Consider the following 13,991-nt stretch of genomic DNA (forward strand, 5'->3'; position numbering starts at 1 on the left):
ACGTGACCCCCTTCTGTAATTATGTTTGTTTACTGCTGTCAGCTCAGAGGTGTTTGATCACTGTTAACTACATACACTAATGACGATTAGTTTTGTAATTTATGCAGAATTATTATTATTTCGGTATACACTATATTGCGGGTAGACTTTCATATACTGGATCCAAATGAACCATTGTTATTCTGATTAGGCTTTGTTGATTAGGTATAATTATTGTTATATTTGCTTTGTCCTTTTGTTTTATGGACGTTTTAATTATTCCGGATCCGGTATATGAAAGACAAGCCTATATAGGGAAGATATCTGTTTACAGACATTGCTTTTGTTATTCAATTTTGAAAACCACAGGAACAAAAGAACCTTTGTTTTGTCAGCCAATGAGGCTCTGGTCGGCACATTAATGACAATAGATTAAGTCAACGATAACTTTCCTATTGCTTTCTGGGGTTAGAAACGGGAGCTCCGCTTTTAGGCTTGGGTAAATCTATATATTGTGTAATTGTGGAAATTAGTCTCCGAAGGAGAAAGAACCCTTATCGTAAGGGGACTCTTCTGTAAGACCTTAGGGACGGACCTTTAGAAAAGTGATGGGGGGTGAGGGGGATTTTCAGCTGGTACGAATTTTTTTTTTTTCGCACACTGCTTGTGCAGGAATTTTTTTCCAGGTGAAACTCCCTGCTCGAATTTTTTTTTTAGACAAATATTGCTTTTTTTTTTAACAGTGAAATCTTGATTCTTTATCTATGTTTTTGTGATTTATAAATTATTCTACACTCACAACAGCGAACTTATGAAATTTACAAAGAACTTCGCAAATCGCCTGTCAAAAGTTTTGTGAAATGCACTGTAAATAAAAGTTACAATTGGACCTTCCTTCTGCATGAATTTTTTTTCTTTACCTTCTTCTTTGCGTGAATTTTTTTCTTGGCATTTTCCCTTGCATGAATTTTTTTTTTTGCTTTTTCCCCATCCCCCCCATCATTTTTCTAATGGTCCGTCCCTTAGGTGCCACAAAGGTGGCTAGTCTACTCCTGCAGGTTTTAACTTTAAACAACTGTACAACTGAAACACAACAAAGCACAGCATTGACAAGATACCTTTGCAAAGGTTTATTGAGATTTGAAGAAAGTTACCATAACAATGTTATTGAAAATAACTAACAATTAAGGAGATCTTCCGCATCATTCGGTTTAGGTGTCCACGGAACTCGCATGCTAAATAAATTAAAGCCCTGGCCAAACGAAACGCAAGGCATCGCAAGTCGACGCAAGTTCTCACTTGCGAAGACTTGCGTTCACTTGCGATAGGGTGGCCAAACGAAACGCAAGTTGAGCGCAAGTTCTTTGCAAAAGTAGCAGAAGGGCTTCTCGAACAACGAGGATCCAGTGAAAGAACGTGAAAGAACGTGCAGTGTTCTTTTTCGTAGATTCAATATACTTTCTTTTTGCCTTTCCAGTGAAAGAACGTGCAGTGATGTTTTTCGTGGATTCAATATACTTTCTTTTTGCTTCCGGTATGGAAGGAATTTACTTCCGTTGACTGTCCAGCCAACAAAATCGATGCAAACTAGTTGTAAACATCCTCGCAGCCACAATTAGCTTCCGTTCTGTAAAGAAGTTAAGAATATAATGCGCTCGTACTCTATGATTTATAGGTCTGCAAGGCTCTATTATACATTATTTTCTTTGAGTCCAAAGTTTAATAAAGACGTCCTAAAAGCTCACGCAATCATCGATTACGCGAGATCGAGATTTGTTTCAATTCTTTTCCGTTGAATTGATTCTTCGCCAAAATGTTTGCCGAAAGAAAACGAAAAACTGCAGCCTCTATGCTTGTACTGCTTATTTGTGACGAAGAAGAGAACAAAAAGAAGAGAGGGAAAACAAGGAAATGGATCAAACGAAGGGAAGAGAAAGGTTACTTCTGTAACATTGTAAAGGAACTGAAGACAGAAGATCTCAGTGGCTATCGCGAAATGATGCGTATGAACTATAATCAGTTTCTGACGATCTTACGTGTCTTGGAACCTCACATCTCGAAAAAACAAGTCATTGGTGGCCATAAAACGATATCAGCAGCTGAAAGGCTGACATTAACAATAAGATTTCTGGCGAGTGGTGAGACTTTCCGATCCTTGTGTTTCCAGTTTCGTATGGGCAGAGCGACGATTTCCAGCATTGTTAGAGAAGTTTGCCAGGTTATTTTCAAGTGTTTTAGGGAGAAGTACTTGAAATCTCCAACCTCAATTACTGAGGAAGAATGGCTACAAATTGCCCATCGTTTTGAAGAGAGATGGCAATTCCCTAATTGCATCGGTGCTGTAGATGGCAAGCATATTGTCTTGCGACCACCCCCTTGATCAGGATCATATTTCTTTAACTACAAGAAGTCACACTCTATTGTGCTTATGGCCGTAGCCGGTCCCGAATATCAATGCCTCTATGCTGATGTTGGCACAAATGGAAGAGTTTCTGATGGTGGTGTATGAAACAACTGTGGTCTGCTAAATTCCTTAGAAAATAGTTCTCTTCAACTTCCCAATCCACGTCCACTCCCTTTTGGCAAGGACAAAGTACCATTCGTCCTACTCGGAGATGATGCATTTGGTATGCGCGAATTTTTGTTAAAGCCATACGCCCAAAGAGGGTTAACACCTGACAAGCGAATTATTAATTACAGGCAAGTATGAGAAATTTGATATTCAAAAATGATATGCTCGAAGAGAAAGGAAAGAATTTCTCACTTTTACAGACTTAATAAAATACATGAAAAAATTACTTAATTCTGGTTGGCTAACAGCAGTGATGCTTTATGTAAACACAATGCAAAAAGTGTTAATTCAGTGCAAAAATAGTTAATCCAGTGCAATTTACTCGCAGAATTCTTGCTCTTAGCTTGATTGGTAAACAATAGGGTTTTGTAAGAGCCAATCAAATATTTTGTTTTGGTGGAAGTATGCAAACAGATTGGTGAGCATTAATAAAGCAATACTGATAGATGTGCATATTAGTGCATAACATTTTGTTCACTGTTTGGTGCTTCAACAACCTAACAAATGCAAGTGCTCCTCAAAACAAGAATAAAACACAATGCGAGAGCACCTGTTTTTTGGTCACTCATGTTACTGGTAACTAATATTGCCATTAACCATTAACTTAATAATTTTAGGCATAGTCGTGCAAGACGGCTTGTGGAAAACCTTTTTGGCATCTTGGCCAATCGATGGATGGTTCTCCTCAGACCTATGGCACTTGATCCTGATTATGTCACTGATATCACACTTGCCTGCTTGATACTGCACAATATGTTAATATCAAGCTCCACATACTGTCCACATGATCTGGTGGATAGGGATGACCTTGTAACAGGAGATGTGATCAGGGGTTGTTGGAGAGAGCAGACAGACAAGCCATGCACATCATTGCTGCCAATGACGTCATCTAGGTCTGGTCATAACAGCAGCACATATTCCAAAGCAGTAAGGGATATTTTTACAGAATACTTTGTTAGAGAAGGTGCTGTGCCATGGCAGTGGTCAAAGATTATTTGATTAAAGGTTTCATCTGTTAAGAAACAAACACATTTTTAAAACAAGTTCTTTTTATTCAAGCAAATTGAAATTTACCTCTGAGTCAATGATCCATTATGAATTCTCACCCATTGTGCCAGAAACAAAGAGAAGAAAGTGTTTGGCTTAGCATAAAAACAGGTTTCTAGGTAAAGATATAATATAATGATTCCAGCAACAAACATTGTTACCATGCTGTCATGTTAAAACTGGGAATAAAGATTGTCTGGTGTTAGATTCTGGTGTTGTGAAAGCTTCAGTGACATACATGCATTTGTGTTTCAATATTATACAAACAAGTGTACAAAATGACATCTAACGTAAGAAATTATTTGTTGATAAAAACAGACAGTTAAAAACTTGTTTTGGAAGACAAACAGCCATCCTTGGTTAAAAATTGAACTGCTACTCAGTGTTATGTAAATACATCATGTAAACAATAATAATGACTGAATAACCCCATGGATATGGTGTTGGCTATGTTGATGAGAATAAATGACAACTTGAGATGCTGCACAATAACTCCGATGTCTTCCATTAAAATGAGTTGGAAACGTACAAAGCTGAAGGGTAATTTTCAATTCTCGACACCACCTGGTCTTTCCAAATTATAGGAAGGAGGTTTTGCACATTGGGAGGAAAAAATCTTCATGAACCATACTAATTTATCACTTGTTAAATTCACATTTTTTTGAGTTTAAAGCTGAAGAGGGATGTTGGACATCCAAAATGCTTTTAAATTTAAAACCTTTTGGTTTTAAAAATTTTTGTACAAACCTATTTAAAATAATTCACACCTTTAAGCCATGAATACTAAATTTAAGATTAGTTAAGAAAATTAACCAACAGTACAGACAAACAAATGTTTTTTTTTCAAATTGAAAAACATGAGAATCAAAAACTTAAAAGTTGTAGTAATTTTGTGAACCTGGCATCTCAAAAGTAGGAGCTTGAGGATGAAGCTGCTGGAGGTTTGGCTGTGGCAAGGAAAAATGGGAATGATCTCCAGAAAGATCCTTTTGAGTCCCAAACTGGGCAAACTCCTGGTCAAATAGCACCTCCATTATTCTCCGCTGAGCCACCATCTTATTTTAAGGATCAAGCAAACAAAGTTTTTGTGTTACAAGATTTCCAAATACTTGTTCCATGGAGTCAACTGGAGGGTGTGAGGCAGGTGTCTTCATTACATTTAAACATTCCTTCATCAAACTTGTTTTAACCTCTTCTGACATAGAATTCTTCCTTGGCTGTTTCCTGCTGGTAGAGGGCATATCCATGGCCGGGGATTCCTTCTTTGGAGTTCCCATATTATCTCGACTATTGTGCCGTGCCTCCATAACCGGTACTAAAAATTGCATGGACTTGAAAAAAATCCATGAAGGCTTAAATAACTCATCAGTACCCTGTCCTGATTTGGTGTTGTTGATTTTCCGCAAAATTTGCCCCAGGGTTGCCCTAAGGGAGACCAATTGGGAATTGATCTCTGACCAGTCTCTGTCAAGTTCTTTCTGTGATGAATAATAATTATTGTAACAAGTTAGCATAAATGAAAAGTAAAGTAAGAATAAGGTGGTTTCATACATGTATACGCCTGAAAAAAGCAAGCAACGCAGTTGTCACGTTTATTCAAGGAAGGATAAAGAGAAGCCATGACTGGAGACAAAAAAGTATCAAACATTTTAACCTGCTTGCCGAGCCAATAGTTCATTCCAATATCATAAATTTTGTTAAGAGCACTACACCGACGTTGAATAGGTCATGGATTCATCGAAGAATTCACCTGAATTTTTCAGGGGCATACTCGAGACAATTGCTTAAATTTTCCTGTATTAAAATGCGAGTATCATTTCTCCGATTCATTTGTTTCGTTTTGTAAGAAGTCCTAAAAAACACTGGTGTTTGTCTTCAGAATAAAGCCATCAAAAAGGAATCGAAGGAAAGAAAGAGAATCCCTGAAGAAAATGAGCTCAAGATCAAAGTACCACTCACCCGCAGCGACCAGTAGTTTTCTGGGTTTCAGTACTGGTCGTTCAAACTTGCTTCAATAAGATCCTGAAGGTTAAAACCACGAAAAGTTAAACAAAATTGGCAGTGTGCCTTTTATATTGCAGCATTTCTTAGAAAAATATCAGAAAATACATTTCACAAGACGGGATTCATGATACGTGGTGCCGTACTTCCACCATTTTTAATGTAAATCACGTGAATCATGCATTATTTATATCGTGGAAAACAACAAGACATTTCCGGTTGTCAACGAGGTTAAAAAATGTTACAACCTACCTCGATGTCATTCTTGGCTTTGCTCGTCGCCTCTCTGTCGTGGTACGACGACGAGGAGATATCCCAAAGACAGGGCCTCGCCTCGTAAAGCTCAATCAAAGTAAAGATTTCTTCACTTTTCCATTTTTTTCGTCCAAAAGACTTCTTCTTTGGAACTGCCGACTTGTTTTTCTTGCGAGAATTTTTGTTTTTTTTCTTTTTCCTAGCTCAGACTCGGAAGAGCTGCTACTTTCACTGTAGCTGCTGCTTATACTTCCACCGCTACTGGGTCTCCTATTATGGTTTTCCTTTTTCTTATGTTTTTTTAACTCCCTATCCTTGTTTTCTTTTAGCTCTTCGGGGCTTAAGTTTTCCGAATTTTGCTCCGTGACAGAAGCCATCTTGTCAAAAGGGAAGGCGCGAAAGGCGCGAAATAGTTTGAGATTCCCGCTCAAACAGCGGCATCAGATTGGCTAAAAGTTTCCATAGTAACCAAAAAAGTTCGAATGACTTGCGAAAACTTGCATCCACTTGCGTTGAGTGGCCAAACGAGACGCAAGTTGGGCGGACTTGCGTTCAAAATTTGAACATGTTCAAATCAAACGCAAGTCGTCGCAAGTCTTCGCAAGTGAATGCAAGTGGGTGGCCAAACGGTATGCAAGTCAGCGCAAGTAACAAAACTTGCGTCGACTTGCGATGACTTGCGTTTCGTTTGGCCAGGGCTTAAGACTGATTCGATTTTGCGTACCTTATGACAATCGCGGCAAGCGGCAAGCGGCAAGCGGCAAGCGCAAACGGCAACCCGACTGCCCTTTCATAACCAAATTGCCCATCATTGATCTCTTATTTTTACTGATTTCATTATCTCTTGAATTACATCTCGCTGGTACGGTAAAATAAGAATGATGACGATTTAAGGCGTTTAAATATTTCAGTACATCAGCAAACACCACAATGACCGAACAAAGTATTCAAAATAACCTTACATTATTGTCCTTTAAACACAACCAATCCCTAAACTATCACATCTGAAATATTACTGTAAGCATGAATAACAATTCAATCAATTTTTCAATAGGTGAATATTTATCTCAAGACAACTACCGTTCGCACTTTTCACTGGTTTATCTTAGCAAAAGAGACATACATCTTACACATTATTACAATGTTCTCACTAAGTTGTTTTCGTATTGTTACTGAATACAGTATTGTATTAAACAGCTACAATTCAAACTTTGGATTAGATATAGGGGAGATATAGATCTGTTTACACACTAACACTGATTGCTTTTGTTATTCAAATGTACCAACCACATGAACAAAAGACCCTTTGTTTCGACAACCAATGAGGCTCTGGTTGGCACATTAATGACAATAGGTGACGTCAACGATATCTTCCCTATCAAACACGAATCTGTTCCGTTAAACTCAGCCATCCCTACGATGTAATTCATTTTAACTAAATCTAATGATTTTTCCTCATAAGCCTCTTATTTATTTAACCTAACCATACATATTTAACGTAACCACTCACCACTTTCTTACACCTAATGATTATTCCTTGTTCTTCTATTCCGATGACACGATATATAGCTGAATTGGAATTTTATTCTGGCATCCTTTGAAGCGTCTCGGGCAGTAACCAAAGATAACATAGTTTGGTCATCTGCAGGACAAGAAAATTACATTCCGACGCCTGAAGCCTCCCAAGAATAATCTCAGCCCTGTTCCGTCTCATGGAATAAAAATCGGCCATAAGCAGACGAGCATTCCTGCCTCTGTGAGTGATTTCAATAAAAGGATTGCTGAGCTAGAGTTGGATCGATAAAAACGAAGGTTTTCGAATACACGCGTATAATGAAATTTACGTTGAACAAGTAGACATCACAAACTGTCCCCTGACCGTAACTTTTCCAAGAGGATAGTTATATGATATTCCAAGCCAGCCCTGAGGGTACATTTGACACGTTTATAATTGAACAAGAAACAAAGACATGAATCTCATAATCACTGCCCTGGTTTTTCTTGCGCTGTTTCCGGTGTCGGTCATGTCCATAATCACCGGTACAGCATCTGTATTGGACATGCAGAGGAAATGGCTCAATCTCGAGTACAATTTCTTTCCAATAACGTTTTGAAAGTTTTCCAGGCTCATCCAATTTGTGATTTAAAAAAAAGCGGGTATCGATAAGGGAATCTTTGCAAAAGTCATTCAGTTTACATTTTGTTTCATTAACAGACGTTGCTTACAGAAGGCATCACGTTATTAACAAATTGAGCTAAATTGACTTCAATAGATAGAATGACTCGTTAAACTTAGTTAAATCTCCAATGTAAACGTATTAACCTTCAGCTTTGACTGAACGAGCCAGTTATTAGCCACCAAAACCCTATAAATTATTGGATGTCAAAGGCGCTAATGACCCCATACATTTTTGCAACATTTTCAAAGTTTCAAAGCATCGTTGCTCAGAGATATTATATCAGGTTCAAATTTTCAGAGACAGCTTATTATGCACTTTCAATATTCAGTACTTTGTTCTCCGCTGACTGCTTAGAAAATGATAGCCTTCTGCTAAACAATTCAAAACAGATTCCGAACCTCGACCCCGGAGGGGGGGGAAGGGGGCTCCCATATGGAACAGACGGGGATGCTCGTCGGAAGTTTTGAATTTAGACCCCGGAAGGAGACCATCTGGGCGTGGCTTAAGCGGATTTTGATCCCTAAAAGAGACCGCTTAAAAACACACAAATACGACAAATACGAACACGTTGAGACAACAATCCATGAACCAGCCCGGGATACCAGCACACGCATATTTTTAGCATGATCGTTTCGTAATTTTGTAAGCGCTAGACCCGCTGAGTTTCCCGTTATAGACAAACAATGCGATGATAGTAGACGTAAAAGAAGAAAGAGGCTAGGCAATTTAAAAAAAATTACTGACCTCAGAAACAAGTTTCCATTGATTTTCGTCATCGATGGCCTTGAGTGCATACTTTGTTTTGTTTGTGATAAATTGAATACATTTTAATCCAGATTGGTTGCCTCGGACCGAGAGGATTTCAAACACTGTTTTGGAAAAGATGCAATGCAACAGCACAACTTGAATAAGAATCAAATCACAACAACAACATAATTCCATAAGAGTGGTACTGTGCAAAGTTTAAAAGCATCATTGCGTAGAGACATAATATCGGGTTCAAATTTTCAGACTGAGACAGTTCATTTTGCAATACACTTTCGATATTCAGTAAGAGTGGTAATGTGCGTGTGAACGCCTCTTTACCATAAGCCGGAGTTCCGTTCATATGTTCTGCGTGTACTAAATTACATGTCCATGTTCAGTGTTACATAGATTGCTTGTCAGCTGGGACCGGGCGGATTTTAAATGCTGGTTTGGAAAGATGCAATGCAACAGCACAACTTGAATAAAGAATCAAATCACGGCCACAAGATAAGTCCATAAGATTGGTTATATGTCAAGTGTGACCGGCTCTTTACCATGAAAATTCCATTCATATGTTCTGTGTCACTAATTTAAATGGTCATGTTGCAACGCTTCAGTGTTACACATACAGGAGAAACAAAGTTGACATTTTTCAATTCCAGCACCTCTTCATCAGACTTTCGCAGGGTTTGCTTGACCGAAAACTATAGTGTTAAGGCCTTTTCGAAATATAAACTACATTTGAAAGAAGCCACAAATACCATATTCAGCAAATCTAACTTTAGACATGATAGCCTTGCTCTTGATTCATCTTCACATCCCGTCACGTAAATAGACGGTCGTGTTGGTCTTAGCGGCCTTTTAAACATTACTGTTTAATTGACCGTTTTCGTGAAAGAATACTTTACTTTTGAACAGCGATTTATTGACAATGACTATTATACCCATCTGAAGAACTTGCTTGCTTGGTGATCCTCTGTGAATTGTCCATTGCATCTGTAGGGTGTTAAGATATCATTCAATCAAGCAATACTAAACTCAACGACTAGTAACAACTATTGATTCTAAGATGTTCGTGTCCACTTTTAAAAGTGCTAACACCACGCACATGGTTTTCCGTTTTCGGGGTGTCCATGTAAGTCACTCAGGGGCTCCTAAGGGGATCCCCAAAGGTTTCAATATTACAACATAGGGGATGAAGTTCCCGGTGTTGTGGCTGTCCTCTGTGTGTATATGGGTGGGTGGGTATAGCAGGTCCACATCAGTTGAATAGCTGCCAAAATTTCAACCTGCTTAAACAAATAAAATAACAAACAAGAAAACAACAAACATCTACAATCCTAGACAAAACTGTTGGGTGGTTAGCACTTTTGAAGTCTTCATTGCTTCTCTCCCCTCCCCCCTCCTTCGAATAGGGGGGAGGGGGCTATGTAAGAGAAAGTGAAACTATTTCTTTTGAGCTTTAACAGAAGCGGGTTGAAATACAGCTCTGGTGTGGTTCATTTACATAACCTTCCCAACTACTTTTGTCTATGATTGTAGCTCTTAGTTGTCCCGTTTGGAGGTTGCTTTGCGAAAAGTCAACTCTAATGAGATGATCCAAGTCAGTGTAGTTTCTAAGCTTTGAACTGATGGTGACGACGAACTCGAATGTGGAACAGATTCTAACGGCGCCGCCCAACTGGACTATAACTACAATCTAAAGTACAACGAAGGAAACATTTTCTGTTAATATGTTAAAATTAGATGTTCTGACGACAGGATATTTTAATCATTGATGAGAAAAGTCCTTCTGAGAGCTAAAAGTGAGACCTTATGGTAAAGCCAAGTACAGTGAGGCGCGGGAAGTAGACGTGGCCTAGAGGTTTGAATGCGCCTTTTGCACTCAGATGACCAATTGGACTGGCATTGGCGGTTCCAAATTTAACTTCAGGACACTTTCTTCAAATACACTAGTCAGTTAGTTCCATAGTCAGTAAATCTAACTTTAGACATGATAGCCTTGCTCTTGATTCATCTTCACATCCCGTCACGTAAATGGACGGTCGTGTTGGTCTTAGCGGCCTTTTAAACATTACTGCTTAATTGACCGTTTTCGTGAAAGAATACTTTACTTTTGACCAGTGATTTATTGACAATGACTATTATACCCATCTGAAGAACTTGCTTGCTTGGTGATCCTCTGTGAATTGTCCATTGCATCTGTAGGGTGTTAAGATATCATTCAATCAAGCAATACTAAACTCAACGACTAGTAACAACTATTGATTCTAAGATGTTCGTGTCCACTTTTAAAAGTGCCAACACCACGCACATGGTTTTCCGTTTTCGGGGTGTCCATGTAAGTCACTCAGGGGCTCCTAAGGGGATCCCCAAAGCTTTCAATATTACAACATCTTCCCCCCCCCCCCCTCCCCTTTAAGATGATTCAATGAGTCTCTGTGGCCTCCTAACTTGACGCCCAGATCTGGTTGTAATAGGAGTGTGTGCAATTGTTTCTGTCTGTCTCTCCGATGTCACTGGACTTGGTGGTGCCTTCTCAAGTACAGGTGCCTGTCTTGTACTCGCAGGAGAGTCATGAGATTGTGTACTCATGGGAAGAGCCCCTGTCCTTGGTGTCATGGGAGAATCATTTGGAACAGAGATGATCTGTCTTCTGTTTCTCCTGTAAGCACGTCCATATTCATCTTCCAGCAAGTATGATCTTGGCATTACTTCCGCTTTGCGCCGTTCCTTCTCACCATTTGGACGAAACCGCACCCTGTCCCCAACTTCAAGTGGAGGCAAATCTCTACTCTGCTTGTCATAATTAGACTTGGAATTATACTGTCGATGATGAAGCGTTTTCAGAACATGATCACGATCCACTGGCTGACGTACCAAGAGACGTCGTTGAGTTGGTATCATTGTTCGTGTGCGCCGACTCATCAGCAGCTGTGCAGGTGACACACCAATATCTTCAAATAGGGTGTTGCGATACTTTAACAGTCCCTCAAATAGGTCTTTGTTCTCTGCAGCAGCCTTCTTAAGAATGCGTTTTACGGTCTGTACAGCTCTTTCAGCTGCGCCATTTGATTGAGTATACTCTGGTGAGCTGGATGTATGGGAAAATCCCCACTCGTCAGCAAATTTCTTGAACTCATGGTTTCTCCTTAACAAATGTCTGGTGTTGCTGTACTGCGGTCCGTTGTCACTGACAACTTTCTCTGGGATTCCAAACCTGGCAAATATTTTCTTCAAGTTGTTGATAACACAAATGGCAGTGTTTTGGCGAAGCAGTTCTATTTCAAAGTACTTCGAATAGAAGTCAGTAACTAACAGGTACGTTTGGCCACCAAATTCAAACAGGTCAGTCCCAACTACTTGCCAAGGTTATCCTGGAATGTCATGAGGATGTAATGTCTCTTTCTGTTGTCGGTTGCGGAACGCATTACACACGGCACAGGAACTGACTTTGTCTTTGATTTGCGCAGTAATGGAAGGCCAGAAAACGTAATCCCTCTCAAAGGAAAGGCTCTTGCTCTCTCCCATGTGCGCACCATTAATTCCATCTAACACTTCAGCTCTCAATGGTCTTGGCACTACAATTCTGTCTGATTTAAACAACAAGCCATCCTCAACACTCAGCTCTTCTCTGAAATTCCAATATTCCCGGGCAAGTTCATCAACTTGTTCTTTCTCAGAGGGCCATCCTTTCAAAACGTATTCCATAACCACTCTGGATGTCTCATCAGTACTTGAACTGTCCTTGAATCTCTTCAGGGTACTACTTTCTAATCCAAGTTCCTCAACAAGATTAACTCCTATGACATCTTCGGGTTCACTGAATGGTTTAGTTTCACTTAGAGGTGCTCTGCTAAGGCAGTCTGAAATGACCTGCTGTTTTCCGGGAACATAACGCACCATAAGGTCATACTTGGTAAGTTTGAGCAACATCCTCTGTAGCCTGGGAGGGGCCTCATTCAGTGGTTTCCGGAAGATTGATTCCAGCGGTTTGTGGTCTGTCTCAACAAAAACTCTGCGCCCTTACACATATGTGTGAAACTTTTGCGCTCCCCATGCAGTCGCCAACAGCTCTCTTTCAATATTCGCATACATCCTCTCTGAGGGAGTCAATGTCTTCGAACTGAAGGCAACTGGTTTGCCCTCCTGCATGATCAGCGCACCAAGCCTGTGCTGCTGACATCAACACTTAGCACCGTCTCTTTGCTGTCATTAAAGTATGCTAACACTGGTGCACTAGTGATGACAGACTTGAGCTTATCAAAAGCCTCTTTCTGTGGTTTCTTCTACACAAATGCTACATATTTTTGCGTAAGCTGTGAAATTGGCTCTTGTAGATCAGCTTTGTGTTCAATGAACTTGTCTAGGTAATTGACAGTTCCTAGTATTCGAAGTACACCTTCTTTGTCAGAAGGAGGAGGCATCTCACTGATCGCGCGGATTTTATCAGGGTCAGGTTTCAATCCTTCGGCAGAGAACACATGTCCAACATAGCTTACTTCAGGAACACGAAGTTTCACTTTCTTTGGATTGAACTTCAATCCTACTTCTCTGCTTCTAGCCAGTACTCTTCTCAATTTCTGATCAGTGTCGATTTGATCTTTACCATGTATCAAGAAATCATCCACTATGATCTCCACAGGTACCCCTTCAAAGAGTGTGTCCATCTCCCTTTGGTAGATTTCAGGGGCCGAAGAGATGCCAAAAGGGAGCCTTGTAAATCGATATCGTCCCCAGGGGGTATTGAATGCTAAGAGCTTTGAGCTTTTATCATCCACCGGGAGCTGCCAGTATCCACTGCAAGCATCCAGAGACATGAAACTCTTTGCACCCGATAATCGGTTGGCAACCTCCTCTACAGTAACCATTGGATAGTGTGGCCTCTTAAGAGCTTTGTTTAGGTCCCTCGGGTCAATACAAATTCGAACATCATTCTTCGAGAGTGGAGTGTTCTTTTCTTTCACTTTCCGTTTGTCAATCACTAGCATAGATGAAACCCAAGGGGTGTGTTCCTCTTCTTTTACTATAATTCCATCTTCTTCCATCTCTGTGAGCTTCTCTCGTGCTGGTTCAAGAAGTGCAATTGCAACTTTTCTGGGAGGATGTACCACTGGAGGAACTGATAGGTCAACTTCCAAATGTACTTTGTTCGGTAGCTTGCCAGGTTTATCACTAAAACAATCTTTATAGTCCTGCAACATAGGATC

The 13,991-nt window shown here is 39.9% G+C and overlaps 1 protein-coding gene across 1 annotated transcript; it reads left to right on the forward strand.

Annotated features, from left to right (window-relative positions):
• Positions 1 to 1,792: 1,792 nt before the first annotated feature.
• Positions 1,793 to 2,359, forward strand: LOC137968837 (uncharacterized). The gene has a single exon (XM_068815312.1). The coding sequence runs from the start codon at positions 1,793 to 1,795 to the stop codon at positions 2,357 to 2,359; it is 567 nt and encodes a 188-aa protein (XP_068671413.1).
• Positions 2,360 to 13,991: the final 11,632 nt, after the last annotated feature.

The sequence above is a fragment of the Montipora foliosa genome, chromosome 8 (assembly GCF_036669935.1).
Source record: "Montipora foliosa isolate CH-2021 chromosome 8, ASM3666993v2, whole genome shotgun sequence".
NCBI classification, from domain to species: Eukaryota; Metazoa; Cnidaria; class Anthozoa; order Scleractinia; family Acroporidae; genus Montipora; species Montipora foliosa.

Excerpts from the sequence above, each read along its gene's own strand:
- LOC137968837 (XM_068815312.1), top strand. The coding sequence starts at position 1,793 with ATGTTTGCCGAAAGAAAACGAAAAACTGCAGCCTCTATGCTTGTACTG.